Genomic DNA, 15,092 nt, shown 5'->3' with positions numbered 1-15,092 from the left:
TTTCCAAAATATACAAAACTGCATAATGTTGTAACAGAAAAGTGGGTTTAATTTTTAACCAAAGCAGAAAAGCAGATTAATAGGGAAGTAGAAGATGCAGCTGCATTAGCAAAATCCTTAAATCATAAACCTTCGTTTCTCCTTTGTTCAAAGTCTCTAGATCAGTGTTTCTTAAACATTTTTCTCTTCCCATTTTTAAAAATCATGGTGGATCCCAAAGGAGTTTTAATTTATATAATCAGTATTTAAAGTATTAAAAATTAAGATGGACTCATTTGCTGCCATACCGCTTCTCATTATTGTTTGAAGGGATTTCAATATTGTTATTACTTTTTAATATAGGCTGGAAAATAATTTTGATTTCGCAGACCTCTTGGAGAGAGTTGGCCCAGCCCCAGGAGTCCTAGGACCACATTTTAAGAAATACTGATTTAGACCTTATTAATCTTCTGCTATTTATAGCATTTCCAAAGTCAAAGCTAACATGGATTGCAATGCTGTAAGCAGATTTAGTTTTTCAAATTCTTCCACATCCCACAGTCACATTTTAAAAACAAAGCAACATTCACTTTGAAGCTCAATGGTCTATCCTTTTGACAGAATTCTTGATTTTTTAAGACTTGTCGGTTTAAGTAAAGACACCTGAATAAGAGCAGGGAGACCCAGGTTTTAGCCCTTCTTTAAGCATGGAAATTGCTTAGATAATAACCCCAGGCCAGTTTCAGCCATAGATTAGCAAATCAAATTGAATCTTAAAGAAGATACTGGCAAATTACTTCCGAAAAAAGATTGCCAAGAAAACTCCCCAGCTTATATGTGTCATCGCTGGGAGTCATGTTTGACTCAAGGAATCATAACAAAAACAAGTTGTAATATGCAAACCGTTGTAATATGATAGCAATTGATCTCCTAATATTTGTAGCTAAATTTGTTCCGATATGCCCAACATTGTAATCATTGATCCTTTAATTTAGCACAGTACAGTTTCCTCTGATTTCAAAAAGATTTGCCAGGACACTCAGACTTCAGCAACTCAAAACATTTCTCTGGAGCAAGTAAACAGTCCTGTGTCATCACCCGTGACCCATATTTGCTTCTGATTTCTATGTTAAATGTTGCATAAAGAACAGCTGCTTCTATGAAGGTCAACAGCTCCAGAAAGTGCATATAATTTTGCTAAACTCACTGATAGGCAGTGCCCAACTGAACGTAGTGGAAAGCATCAATCTTCATCAGAAGACTCTAAACAGAAAGGTAGACATTTATTGGGTCAATATTTCATACTTTTACCTGGAAGAATTTAATCTTATAAGAAGAACAAACAAAATGATTCTTCACAAGGCAATGCATTTAAAGCTAAATTGGCAGATACAAATATGATGCATATGATGTTGGAACCCCTTGGTTTTTTGTTTGTTTGCTTGCCTGTTGATGTCTGCACAGAGAGTCATACACTGCTTCTACTTCCACGGAAGAAAGAAAGGGACAGAAGAAATTTTGTTCAGACAGAAGCACCACTCTTACTAGTTTTGCAGAGAGGCACCTTTCTAGCCCATCAATATGCAACCTTGCATAATTTCAGGGATCAGTTTTATTTCTTCAGTAAGACAAATTGGGATTCTTGCAGCTGTTATACTGACATCTTCTACTTTAAATTATCGAAGAGGGAAAGATTCATTTTTTTTCATGGAAATGCTCTGATGTTACACTTTGTAACTCCTACTATCTTATCTGATCTCCACAACATCATCTGAAGAGTTGCCAGATGAGACCATTTTATTCACTTACCATCAACTGTGGTGACCATGTCTTCTTCTCAGATCAGTTGCAGTGCTTACATTTTTAGCTCACCACATCCTACCCTGCTTCTAACTTTCAGGAAAATGTTTTTTTTTTTAATGCTGTACAGTCAGAAAAGATTTGTTAGTGCTGTAATTATTCCCTACTGGAGACAGAAATAATGCTAGCAGAAGGACAAAATAAGATGACAAAATATCCTAATATTGTTTACAAAGATCACTGCAATTGTGCCTGCAAAATGCTGAAAAAAGGCTTTCCTAACATCCTTCCCACATTCTTCAATCCACTTTGGGCCTTATTAGCATTAAGTTCCTCTTTCTTTTTGGAAAAAAAAACCCATACATACTAAATGTAGCTATGAAATTTAGAAAATCTTAAGCCATAAGCAAGAATATTCCACTGCAGACTGTATTAACTGATTTTTAGATTGTCATACTATGTAACTATGAAGAAAGACGTCCTTTATAGGTTGCCCAAGGATTACGATCACTTGTACAATTATGTACTGGCACTGAACAAAGTAAACATATGACTGATCTGCAAAGTTGTGGCCATTGCAATGACTCTGTAGTCACATAATTAGGCTTTGGGTTCTTGGTAACTGACTCACAATTATAACATTGCAGTGACCTCTGGTCACATGATTGTGATTGAAATTCTGGTCCTAAATTATCGTTGTAATTCAACTATGACTGTTTCCCTGTGTATATGTGTAATAAGTAAAGCCACATACATACATACACCATTATTAATTCATTTCTCCAAGAATAGCTGTAACTTAACAAGCTAACCAGATACTTCAATGTTTCCAGTTTCTACACTGACCCAAATGATGTTACTAAATACTGTGAAAGACCAGCAGAAAACAAATTCACTTTATAACTCACCTTGTGCACATCATAATGAAGCCCTCTTATGGCAAAACCAGGAATGTATTCAAATTTCCTGAGTCCCTCTGGGTACTACGAAACATTTCATTAAAAAGAATGAGTATATTCTTCCAAACCAGGATACATGCTATATTTTGCTTATTTAAAAACTGGTAGAAATCCAGACAACAAGCAAACTGTATGACAGCGGATACAAAGTATATAGTTTTAGAACAGAATTATAATCAGCCAAAAAACTCCTTGGACAACTGCCGAAAGATAAGTGAGGAAAAGTATAGAGGAGATGGAGAAACCTGGTCTTTTTTTAAACATGCCTTAAGAGTAGAAATGTGAGCTTTCTTCTGAAGGGTGATTTTATTTATCTTTGACATAAGCATGTACCGTATATGTTATATTCTTTGTCAGACATATTGCACATCATGATCTTATTTATGAAAATAGGGTATTTAAGCCATTCATAATTGGAGCTGATTGAAATGACATATAAACTTCTATTTCCAGGGAGTAATGGCAGACTACTTTTAGCTTTGCTTCGTGATGGAAAGTGGAGCTGGTGAAGGAACCAGCTCCTTGCATTCCTTCCCAGAGAAATAGGGATTGCCCAGAGTGCTCCTTACAGACCTTTCCCATGATTGGGCCATAAAATAGCAGTTTCTGGCAGGTTTTACAACTCTGGGTATTGGGAGAGGCCACTTTCCTCAAGCCACAACCAGAGCCTTTCATAAAGGATTTACCCAAGAAGAAATGAAGAGTAAATAACAAATTAATTGTGAGATATTGTTTGAAGGGATTAAATATTAATATTTTCAAATTTCTAGTAGCACTTAATATAATTTTTCTTGATTAAGTTTGAATGATGAGTTTTTATACATCAGTTTATAAAACCATGGGAAGAAGAATTTTGGAGAAACTGACAAGGTATTATGGAAAGGAAAGGATTATGATTTATTTGTTTAAAGTGTGTATATGTACACCCACGCACCTACGCACACATACATACACAGTGTGTGTGTGTGTGTGTGTTTATTTCTGGTATCACCTAAGGGACTTTTGCTGATTAAAACTGAAAGATGAGATCTTATTATTTGCCAATAGGTAAAAGATGTGATATGGAACGAAGATAGTTTTGGTTAAAAATTAGAGAAGATGTCAAGCTACAGAAAATGTTTATGATTGATGAAAGGGAAAGTTATTTCTTTCCATATTTTTTCTTTTCTTTTTTATATATTTTCCCCTTTTCCCATCCCCTCTTTTCCCCTTTGTTTACTTTTTTGTTTATATTTTCCTTAGTTTGTATTATTTTTTATCTTTGTAATTTTAATAAAATGATTATAATAAGAAAGGAAAGGTACATAAACTCTGTAAATAGATAAATAAAATAATTTTTAAAAATCATGTAGAGGCTGAGCAAGGCGTAGAGAAAAGTGGGTAGTTCTATTAACAAGTGAAAAAAGAATTAGGGAAAAGTTAATTGCTTTAAGCCTTTCTCACCAATATAAATGATAATGCCATCTCAGGAAGCTAATGAAAAATAAAGTCAGAATCTAGAAACACAAACAAGTGATGAAATGTAGAGGAAGAAAAAGTACTTATCTTAAAATCACTTCCACACCATACTGCCCCCAATCTATTACAGATCAAGCCTTACACAAGAAGAGATGATGAAATTTGCAACTTACCTTACATTGTTCAATTAGAATATCTCTGGCAGCGTTGAATATCATTGAATGTAGTAAATTGGAATATTGTGCCAATGTATAATCATAATCAAAGCCATAGATCTCAACATCTCCCAAGCTAATCTCATTATTTGCATAGATAGCTGCGGGGTTAAGAAGATTGCAAACTCCTGGTGGAAGCAGATCTGAAACAATAAAAATACAAGCACTTCTTTGATCCAAGATTGTGCAGAACAGAAATACTGTTCATGTGTTAAAAGGGGTGGGGGGGATGGGGTGGGGTGGAGTGAAATATTCCTCCCCCCACCCCCATTATAACTGGGTATTCAAGACTATTGACATTTTCTTTCAAAATAGATGGCCCAAAAATAAATATTCCAACTAATTCAAACATTTCATTATCAAAAAGAATGACTAAAACAAAATGCTATTGCTGTAAACCGAAAAGGATCCACTCAAATTCTGTTTTTCCCCTGGCAGGAGCAGAATTTACTCAGAGGCAGAGGCTGCTGCTGCTGTCACAAGGCTTTCTCCCTTCCTTCTGTGCCTCCTCAGAAGTATTTCAGAGGAACTAGCACCCTTCATTTGAAGAAACATTTGGGGGGGAGGGCAGAGCATTTCAGGGAAATTTTGGGGGGAGGAACAGAATCACCATCTAGGCATTGTACTTAATTTCACCTGGGAATGGAACAAGATTTAGTTATCATTATTACATAGGGGGTGGGGGAAGAATAATTGCATTGCCTTCTATTCTATTTACTTAAGTTTTTCTATTCTAGTCAGGCCTCATAGATTGGAGATATAAGTAACAAAGAATAACAACATTTTTGCATCTGAAATTGAGTTAGAGTTATACCGGCACTTGACAACTCTTTATAACTATATAGGGATTAGTTGTCCAATAGGAAACCAAATCTCACTAAAGATTTGCCTAAATGCCTCAATCTGTCTGGTTCAGCCAACTGTATCTGTTCTTTCACAATGTTTGTTTGTTCCAAAATTATGAAAGCAGATTCAGCATGGGGAGAAAAATCATGTCCAGGTACCTTTGTTGCTTTAAACAGTCTTTATAGACAGTCATCATTGAAAAGTATTCCCTGTTTTATACATCACTGAACATTAAACATTCTGATTCCCAGTTAATCCAATCCTTATTCTCTCAGGCACCAGAGGGCAAAATAAGAAGGAATGGTTAGAAGCTTGTCAAAGAGAGATGCAACCTAGAAGTAAGGAGCATTTTTTTTTCTGACAGCAAAAGCAATTAATCAATAGCTTGCCTCCTGGGGTGTGGGTGCAGTATCACCGGCAATTTTCAAAAATAGACTGGACAATCACTTGCCTGGGATGATCCATATCTTGTATTAATAATCATGTTTATTCTTATATCTGTTATCTAATACATCTTTGACAAAATAAATAAATAAAAATAAATATAAACTCCTGCCTTGAACAGGGGTTTGGATTAGAAGACTGCTGACGTTCCTTCCGGCCTTACGATTTACGATCACTAACTGCATGTTTAGTGAGTGAACTGTATTTGTGCCCCTGTAGCTATATATAGATTCTAATTACCAGTCTCTGTTTTGAGATGGACAGCCATATAAATGGTTTATTGCAGGTTTTCACACATATAAGGGATTAACCCTGTAAAGCTAAATGAAGGGTAGGTGTGTTATGATGTTTACCTTGAGAGAATAGAAATATCAGGTAAACTGAATTCTTCACTGCTGCCGCTTGAATACTGTTATATAGGATTCTAGAATTGCTTTATCATAAATGGACAGTATTTTCCTTATTACAGGGTTTCTCTGGAATTGTGTAACAGTTATATTTGCACTTCTGCACTGTGAAGATCAAGAGTTTTGCAACTGGTTATTAGTTCATTATGAAAGAAAAAAAAATCTCTCCCTCCCTCCATCTCCTGTGTTGATTCCTGGTGACTGCTTGTACTAATCCCTGCAGTTTTGTTGGCATGACTTTTTAGAAGTGGTTTTCCATTGACTCCGTCCTAGGGCTGGGAGGAGACTAGCCCAAGGTCACCCATATATATGACTAGTGTTATATTCACTATTCAAGAAACAAATGTTAGTAATAGTTGTTTACTGTACAGTAAAATATTTTCCCCATCCATTCTTACTTTGTAAATGCTTTCTACAAGCTTTATACAGTCATCCATTTTCTATTACAAGTACATATCTAATGGGAGGATGAGAATATTGCATTTGTTAACTAAGAGGTCAGAATTGTGAAGATGGCATTTATTTTGCAAATTTCATTGCACCAAAGAACGCTATTTGTTTCTACCATTATTATATAACCTCAAAAGCCCATTATTATTGAACAACTTGATTTTTCAATGGCAGAAAGAAAAATACTGTGAATGCAATTAGCTTCAAGCTACATTGATGAGTGAAAAAAATATGCTTCATGGCATGACAAATTGTTCAGTTAATAACAATGCTTCCCAGAATATTCCAAAAGGCTTTACTAGGAAGATATATTTTTTAAAAAGTAACTCTGTTTCAGAGTTGAAGGAGTCCAATAAAGTGGTTTCATGAAAAACAAATTCCACGAAGTAGAATTACTCATCTTCAGAAAACATTTCTATCAATAGAGCACAAATGGAAAACTGTAGTAGGTAATGAAATCTCCCAGCCTATTGCTACATATTATATTACAGTTAAATTACAAGTATCTTATAGCAAATATGTATCAGGAGAGGAAGGACATAGCAGATCTGGAATAGACACTGCACAATTACTTCCTACTGTTACTATTGGGGGGAGTAGGAGAAGAACAAACAGAATAAAATCATTTTCTCCCTTCCTCCTTGCATCCAACTAGCAAAGGTATCAATTAAGTAATTTCTTTGCCCTTGGTTATCTATCCTAGTATTGGTATAGATGCTTCATTAAAATATCAAACATGAATTGTTTTAGTATTCTAGTATTCTATTCTATTATTCCATCAAATTATGTAACAAATACATATAATCACATGTCTTTTATTGGAAATATTTTCCTTTATGTTGAAATCTTGCCAAGATTTGGTTCTACTGTCCAATTAAAATCTTGCCAATAAGTTATCTTGTTTACATTTCAGGAACAAACATAAAAAGATATTCAAGTCACCTACTAAATTCCATTTCACATTATGGCTTCATAGTGGAATCCTTCAAGTGAATTCTGGCAAACATTTGAAAAATATTAGAATTGCAATTTATATTTTATTATAAAAATGAGCAAGTATGATTAGAGAGAAAAATAGTAGCATTCATCCAACATCTGTTATAGTTTTTAAACAATTCTTGACCATTTTTATTAAAACTAAGGAGCCTTTGAGATAGTTGAGATAGTGATCCTTTGATACAGCAGCAACATTTCTCTTGTTCAGACTTGGAAAGATGCTAGTCAGTCCATAGAGGAATGAAAGCGTTCCCACAAGGATAACGCTGCAATCAACAACTTACGATGATCTGCTTTAGTTTGAAAGGCAGTTTGAAACGTAGCCTTTTTAAGAGATATGAACACACAAGTAGTTCTGAGAAAAAGCCTTATAAGTTAGCAAGTTCAAACCACTTTCAACCTTGAAAGTCCAATGCCAGTACATTAGCTTGAACTACATGCAGAAACTAATTGTGGAACCAATTAAGATGGTTGAAAATGTGTGTTAAATGCTTCCAACAAGTGATGTTGGCATATTCATTACTCAGCTTAACTGAAATGTGGAAGCAACTGAATAGCCAAGTTCAAACCCTCAACCTAGAATTCACAAAATATGCACAACAGAGATTTTAAAACAGATACACACAGAGAACACACACACAAGTCCATGGAGTTTAGAAAGTTAAATTTTAACAAAAAACAGAAGCAAAACATGCAAGGGATCGCAACCTTACTAATTTTAGTAAGCTGATAAGCTGATAAGCAATTACATTGGAAGAGTTGATTAAAAATGTTTCCCATTTCAAAGTCATTTAACTTGATCATCATTGTACCCATATATGTTATTAGCAAACACAAGCATGTCTTTGGAGAAAATATGAAGAATCCAATTTGTAGTATCTTTTATAACTTGGCATTCTTAGTTACTCTTAACTAAGCATAAGTTACCAACAGAAGAGAATCAGTTAGCATATGTTACTCTTAACAATTCGCATATGTTATCAATAGAACAGAATAAGTAAGCATAGGTTAGTTTGGCAGCAGCAGATGCTATTAATAATGCACATTGCAATGCACAGGTAACGGGTTTGTAACGTGGGTTACTCAGTAGTTGTACTAGCCTTATATATAACACTGAACATTTCACTTTAGGTCCACCACAGTTATACAATTGAAGCTGTGCAAATAATGCAGCTTGATGTACATTCACCTTTCTTTTGGGGATCAAAGGGACAAGAGTTTGAATAACTCCCAGAGGTACACCGAGGCATTTTAATTCATCAGCGTTTCGCTGCCTTCAACGAAATGCATCAGACTCGCACAGCCAAGCTCCCCACTTCCCACTCTCCTCCCTCCTTACCGTAAACCAGCTTTTTCATCTCGTGGTATCTGGCCCAGAGATAGGGCTTCGTATCGATCCCTTCGATGGAGCTGGGCTGGTGGCTGCCTAAGGAAGCAGCCGTCACAGCAGGGCCGGCGTCGGCGGTCCTCTTCGCTTTGCCACCCATCGCAGAGGAGCCCCACGCCGGGAGACAATGCTCCTCTGACTGCGGCTGATGGGTCCACTGGTGCCTGCATCCCACCCGCCCCGATCCAACGTCGGAACCCGTATAATAGCAGCAGCTGCTGCTGCTGCCGTGGCTGAAAACAGGGACCATCCGTTGAAGGATGCCGACGCTCTTCCACACGCCGCTGCTCGTAGCCTTGAGTCCAGCCGCCGCCATGGCCTCTACGGGGAGGAGAGCCTCTTCCCTGAGATGAGTTCACAAGGCCATCACCTCAGAGCCCCCAACCCCAATCTTCCTCAACTGCATCGTCCGCCAGTCCGGACAACAACAACAACGGACTCCTTCAGCCATCCGACCCGCCTGAGAGCAAGCAGTCAATAAGAGAAGGCTCCAGCAGGGCTCCAGCCCAAGACTTGTTGAGGAGGCGGAGGCTCTTCTAAGCACAAGTGCCGCCGCCGCTTCGGGATTTGTAGTTTGTTCAATGTTTTGTGTTGTCCTCTCCCTCAACCAGCTCCTGTGAGGTTTCTCCCCCCCCACGCCCCCATTGTTGGAACACAGACAAGAACTACGACTCCCAAGATCCTTTTGGTCCTCCTTGCTCGAGGGTATTTAAAATGTTTAGGGCGGGCGTGTTTTCCTCTCAGAAACTGTGATTCCGAGGAGTCCCAAAACTTGGCAACTTGAAGACTTGTGGACTTTTAACTCCCAGAATTCTCCAGCCAGCATAACTGGCTGGAGAATTCTGGGGGTTGAAGTCCACAAGTCTTCAAGTTGCCAAGTTTGGAGACCTCTGCTTTAAACCATTGGCTATTCGGATAAGTCGAATAAAAGTAAGTTTTCAAGACAAACCTTTTTTTAAAAAAATAGGACCTGTTTTCCCTTATAAGAATGCTCGGTGAATAGAATAGAATAGAATAGAATAGAATAGAATAGAATACTTTTATTGGCCAAGCGTGATTGGACACTCAAGGAATTTGTCTTGATACAAATACTGTCAGTATACATAAAAGAAAAGATACATTCGTTAAAGAGTCAAGAGTCATAAGGTACAACACTTAATGATAGTCATAGGGTACAATAAGCAATCAAATCATACTAGGAAACAGTCAATATAAATTGTTAGGATACAAGTGACAAAGTTACAGTCATACAGTCACAAGTGGGAGGGGATGGGTGATAAGGAGTGATGACAAGATTTGACAGTAATACGGTAGCAGTGCAGAATATGACAAATGGAGGAATAAAACGAATACGTACAGAAAGCCCTATTCTCTTATTTCTCGATGGATAAAATGTATGCCAATTCAGACTACCTGCTCCTGCGATCTTACAGACACCTGATTTAAAAACTGTACTTCGCTTGAGTTGCTCTTGCACAGAATGAGTTGCCCAATATTTTACAAAACATGTTGGGAGACAGATAAGAACAAGGGTCTTCCAACTTGACAGCTTTAAGACTTGTGGTCTTCAACTCCCAGAATTCCTGAGCTAACATGACTGGAGGAGGAATTCTGGGAGTTGAAGACCACAAGTCTTAAACTTGCCAAGTTTGAAGACCCTTGCCTTGGATAAGAGGCTGGATTCCTTGACTTCCGCTCCGACAGGAGGCGGTCAGAGGCTTCTAAATGTTTCGCCTGGCCGGTTTTTGCAACTGAACTGAGCAGCAAGTTACAGGGCTTCCTTCCCTGGGGCTTTAGGAACGCCATTAGCGCCCAAAAAGTTTGAGAATCTCAGCTGGCGTAGCAGCCACACTGCGCGGAAAACCCTTACGCTCATTCCGTTCAAACACGGGCGGGCCACTCCTCCTACGCACAACACGTAACCAATCGCATCTTTCGGAAGACGCTGGTGCGTAGCGGTCAGACGGGAGGGCGTTGCTCTTCCCGTTGTGCTCTCGTGTCCTGGGCGTCCTACTTTTCCCCTTACAGTCCTAAAAGGTGACGGGTTGGTAGTGTGGTTGTTGGTCTGCGCTAGAATCGAGACCAGCCTCTTTGATTGACTGTATCCCACAGAGTGGTTGGAGTGGAAAGTAGCATTGCCTTGCAAAGCGTGTGTTATGTGAGCACGGGTCCTTGATTATAGTCATATCCTCTTTATTATATCCTCTTTATTATTTTCACAAATAACTCAAGTCGGCGAACATATGCAACACTTCTTCCTCCTCCCATTTTTCTCACCACGACAACCCTGTGAGGTGAGTTGGGCTGAGAGTGAGTGACTGGCCCAAGGTCACCCAACTGTGGCTAAGGGGGGAATTTGAACTCATGGCCTCTTGCTTTCTAGCCTGGTGCCTTAACCACTACGCCAAACTTGCAAGGTTTTCAGACCCTGGGAATTCTGATGGATCTCTGATGGATAACCTTTACGTAAAAGTAGACATTAACTGGCTTTGGGTGCTTCCTTGGTATTGGTAACGAAATGGTATTGCTATTCACAACTGGATCTGAAAGAGGTGAAAGATTAACATAAACTCTGGGAATGATCTCTTTATTTTCCATCAGTAAAAGCAAAACATGTATAAGTACAGTATGAATGTTATTAATAGATACTTGGTCCTAAATCATGGTTTATCTAGAGATGGACTGCTAATGCAAACTGGGTATTTAGGATGTTTGCAAAATTAGTTGTTAGAGTGCTTTGCATTTCAAATTGTATATTACAGTAAGCTGAAATCAATGGTTACTGAAAACAACCATTACAAAAGAGTCCTAGGTTTTAGCAAGTTGTTGGTCCTCATTAGGTGGTATTGAACAAGATAGAATTATCTTAAGTCAAAGTCTTTATATTGTATTCTTCATATACCTGATGATGTTGCTAAGTTGGGTAATGAAACCTGCAAGAAAACAACTAAGCTCAGAGCACTGAAGGACTCCACATTCTCAATTCCCCAAGAATGCTCAGCAAGGATTTTAGTAGCAGAGGTAAAAATGATAGAATGCATAATTGTCAATGTAAACTACTTAGGGTGCTATAAAGCAATATATAAGTCTTAGTGCTATTGCTATCTGTGCTTTAGTGTTTTGGAATTAACTCACAATGAATTAAATAGATTTGTAATAGTAATATTATAGGTAATAATGCTGCATTTTTTAGTTTTGTATCTTTTTGAGCCCAGGTTTAATCAAATGTGAAATATGCGAAGATAAAATAGAATTTTATTCCTTTCCATATTTTTATACATTTGGTTAACCATATTTTGGAGAGCCTTATATATAAAATATTTTGTTCAATGTGTTTCAGAATCACCTTAACTTTCTTACGACGAGCCTTAAATTCTTCTTAAAATGTCTGCCAGTAGTAAAATAACTCAACTAATTAATAAAGTACCTGGAAAGAAACGGTTTGGTGTGTACAGATTTCTTCCTTTCTACTTCATTCTCGGTGGTGCTATGGAATGGTTTATGATTAATGTTCCAGTTGGCAACCAGACCTTTTGTAAGTATCATTAAACTTTTTAAAAAGTTCTAGATATTTAAACATACATGACTTAATTATGTTTTATTAATGTCTATATCTTTCCTAATAATTACACTGAAAAATTCAAATTTGTTTGATATTCAGCTTTTATTAAAAAAGGAAGAACTTAAGGCAAACTTTCAATGGGTAAATGTACAGAGAAGAACAAAGATGATTGGGGCACTGGAGGCTGAAACATATAAAGAACTGTTGCTGGAATTGGTTATGTCTACTTTAATGAAAAGAAGGACTAGGGGAGACATGATAGCAGTGTTCCAATATCTCAGGGGCTGCCACAAAGAAGAGGGAGTCAAGCTATTCTCCAAAGCACCTGAGGGCAGGACAAGAAGCAATGGGTTGAAACTAATCAGAGAAAGATGCAACCTAGAAATAAGGAGAAATTTCCTGATAGTTAAATCAGTGGAACAACTTACCTCCAGAAGTTGTGGGTGCTCAAACACTGGAGGTTTTTAAGAAAAAATTGGACAAACTATTTGTCTGAAATTCGTCCGAAATGTTATACGATTTCCTGCCTAAGCAGGGAGTTGGACTACTTCCAAGGTCCTTTCCCACTCTGTTATTCTGTTACTTTGCTTGGCATCAAAGCCCTCAAGTGTTCTTATAAGATGAGTAGCATGGAATTAACTTAAAATTTCAAAGTAAAGATTCAGTGTCATCTTAAAACCTATTGGCAGGCATACTGTTCCTGAGAAAACTACAAATTACCACACTGGAGAAACATGGTTTTACTTTTAGCTTAAGTGTTGATAAAATATTCAGATAATCTTCCAATTGTATTTTGGAAGATTAGGTGAAAAACTACTAAAATGACTGCAGATAGAGGTGTTAGCTTCAGACTGATCTGACCATTTTACAAACCAGAAAACAAATTTCTAAACTCTTGCATTTTTTAGAAATGGACAAACTTAGTCCTAATTTTAAGTTTTTAAAGTTTGAAATTAATCTATCCCACTTTACTCAAATAAGAGAAGTAGATATTAGTTTAAAAAAAGTATGTCAGAATCAAAATGTAATTCCACCAGACTGTGGAATTCATGATAGAATAAGGTTGCCCTTGGTAATTTCCTTGTTATATTTTTGATCTTGCATGAATTGCCCATCATTTTAAGCTTGAAACATTGCAAGTTAATTATGTTAAATGAAGTATTTTCAAAAAGTTCATAGAAATGATCACTAATGTTTTGCAGATGATGTTTACCGTAGGAAAGAGGCTGAGAAATATTACCAGAAATTGGAAGAAAAGTGAATTCAACACTGAATTGTCTGTACATAATGGATTCTAAACTAATAAATGAAACTAAGTTTCAAAGTTTGCTTAAAATACGAATACCGGCTGCATTTTGTTCAGAAAAATTTATTTTTGTTAATCTGTCTTGTTTCAAATAAAAAATAATGTGTTTTGGTGAACTCAAGCGCCATCAAGTTGGTACTGTATTGACTTAAGTGACCACATAAATTATCTCTAAGCGTTATCTGTCCCTATCCTGATCCTTCAGGACTTTCATTGGTGCACTCTGCTGCTGTAATTGAAATATTCAGACCTTAAGGTAAAAATTTCCTGCCTAGTTGTTTCCAACTCTAGAGGGCGGGACTCATCTCCGTTTCTTAGTCAAACGAGCCAACATTGTGCAGATATTTCTGTGGTCATGTGGCCAGCATGATTACAACTCAGACCTACTCATATATTAACCGTAAGACTGATTACCTGTTTCATTTTAGAAAATATTGTTTTAGAAATTGTTGCTTTGTGACCCATTTCATTATCATTTTTTGTAAATATACACAATCACATGTTTATATATTATTAAAGTAAAAAGAATTATTTTACTTTGTTACTGGGCTGATTTGAGGGTGTGCAAAAAGAAAAGGCAAAAAGGAACATTTGATCCCAATGTTTGCAGTAGACCTCCCCCCTCTCTCTCATACCCCCCCCCAACCATTATGATAATATGTATACAATATAGATCCATGCTTCAGTTAATATGTTCTGGTTGTTTATGGAAGATACACGTGTGGAGTTATCACACAGAAGACATTTGTGAATATGCTAGATAATGTAGATCTTATCAGGATTTATGTATTTTTCAAAGCCTTAATATGATTTGATTTGGCTTAGCATGCTATTACCTAAACTATGGCCAAGCCAATCATGACTTACCATATTTGAACTTAGTATGTATGAATAAAAGGAATGATAAATAGTAGAACAGAGTTTATAATAACTAGTTAGAGGAACTTTCCACACTCTGGAGAAAAATATACACGAGGGAATCAGCAATGTCCTCCTGTAATTCAGGTTAACGAATTTTTCTGTAACATTGTTTTTATTAGTAAAAATTATACTATAGCTTGCTGAATGGAGAAAGACCCAAATTCTATTAGATAGCAGAAACGTTAAAGATCTACTTTTCCATTTAAATAATCAGATTGATCAGTGGCCTTAAGTTGTATGGTAGATTTCTACCATTCAGACAGAATGAATAAGGGTTTGATATGTGAAGTATTGCCGAACAGTATGGGAAGTGAATTTGGCCCTAGAAAATATAGAAAACAAAGCTGCAGGAATTAACAGAA

The 15,092-nt window shown here is 36.9% G+C and overlaps 2 protein-coding genes across 2 annotated transcripts in view; one reads left to right on the top strand and one right to left on the bottom strand.

Annotated features, from left to right (window-relative positions):
* The window catches only part of NT5DC2 (5'-nucleotidase domain containing 2), a 33,505-nt gene extending 23,955 nt beyond the window's left edge, over positions 1 to 9,550 (bottom strand). Inside the window, exons 1-4 of the mRNA XM_026683539.2 lie at positions 8,894 to 9,550; positions 4,370 to 4,554; positions 2,688 to 2,762; positions 1,187 to 1,242 (exon numbers count right to left, since the gene is read on the bottom strand). Of these exons, the coding sequence (XP_026539324.1) occupies positions 1,187 to 1,242; positions 2,688 to 2,762; positions 4,370 to 4,554; positions 8,894 to 9,257 (680 nt within the window). The 5' untranslated portion in view covers positions 9,258 to 9,550. The remainder of the gene's footprint in view (positions 1 to 1,186; positions 1,243 to 2,687; positions 2,763 to 4,369; positions 4,555 to 8,893) is intronic.
* A 1,352-nt stretch (positions 9,551 to 10,902) lies between these two features.
* Positions 10,903 to 13,922, top strand: UQCC5 (ubiquinol-cytochrome c reductase complex assembly factor 5). The gene is made up of 3 exons (XM_026683540.2): positions 10,903 to 11,235; positions 12,282 to 12,476; positions 13,706 to 13,922. The coding sequence occupies exons 2-3, from the start codon at positions 12,326 to 12,328 to the stop codon at positions 13,762 to 13,764; spliced, it is 210 nt and encodes a 69-aa protein (XP_026539325.1). The 5' UTR covers positions 10,903 to 11,235; positions 12,282 to 12,325; the 3' UTR covers positions 13,765 to 13,922.
* Positions 13,923 to 15,092: the final 1,170 nt, after the last annotated feature.

Source organism: Notechis scutatus, chromosome 2 (assembly GCF_049901735.1).
Source record: "Notechis scutatus isolate UNSWTSFEM ecotype Mainland chromosome 2, rNotScu1.2, whole genome shotgun sequence".
NCBI classification, from domain to species: Eukaryota; Metazoa; Chordata; class Lepidosauria; order Squamata; family Elapidae; genus Notechis; species Notechis scutatus.
This window is presented reverse-complemented; position numbering and strand designations above follow the sequence as displayed.

Bases quoted from the DNA above. Each gene is read 5' to 3' on its own strand.
- UQCC5 (XM_026683540.2), top strand. From the start codon at position 12,326: ATGTCTGCCAGTAGTAAAATAACTCAACTAATTAATAAAGTACCTGGA. The intron at 12,477-13,705 runs GTAAGTATCATT...AATGTTTTGCAG, and splicing joins AGTTGGCAACCAGACCTTTT to ATGATGTTTACCGTAGGAAA.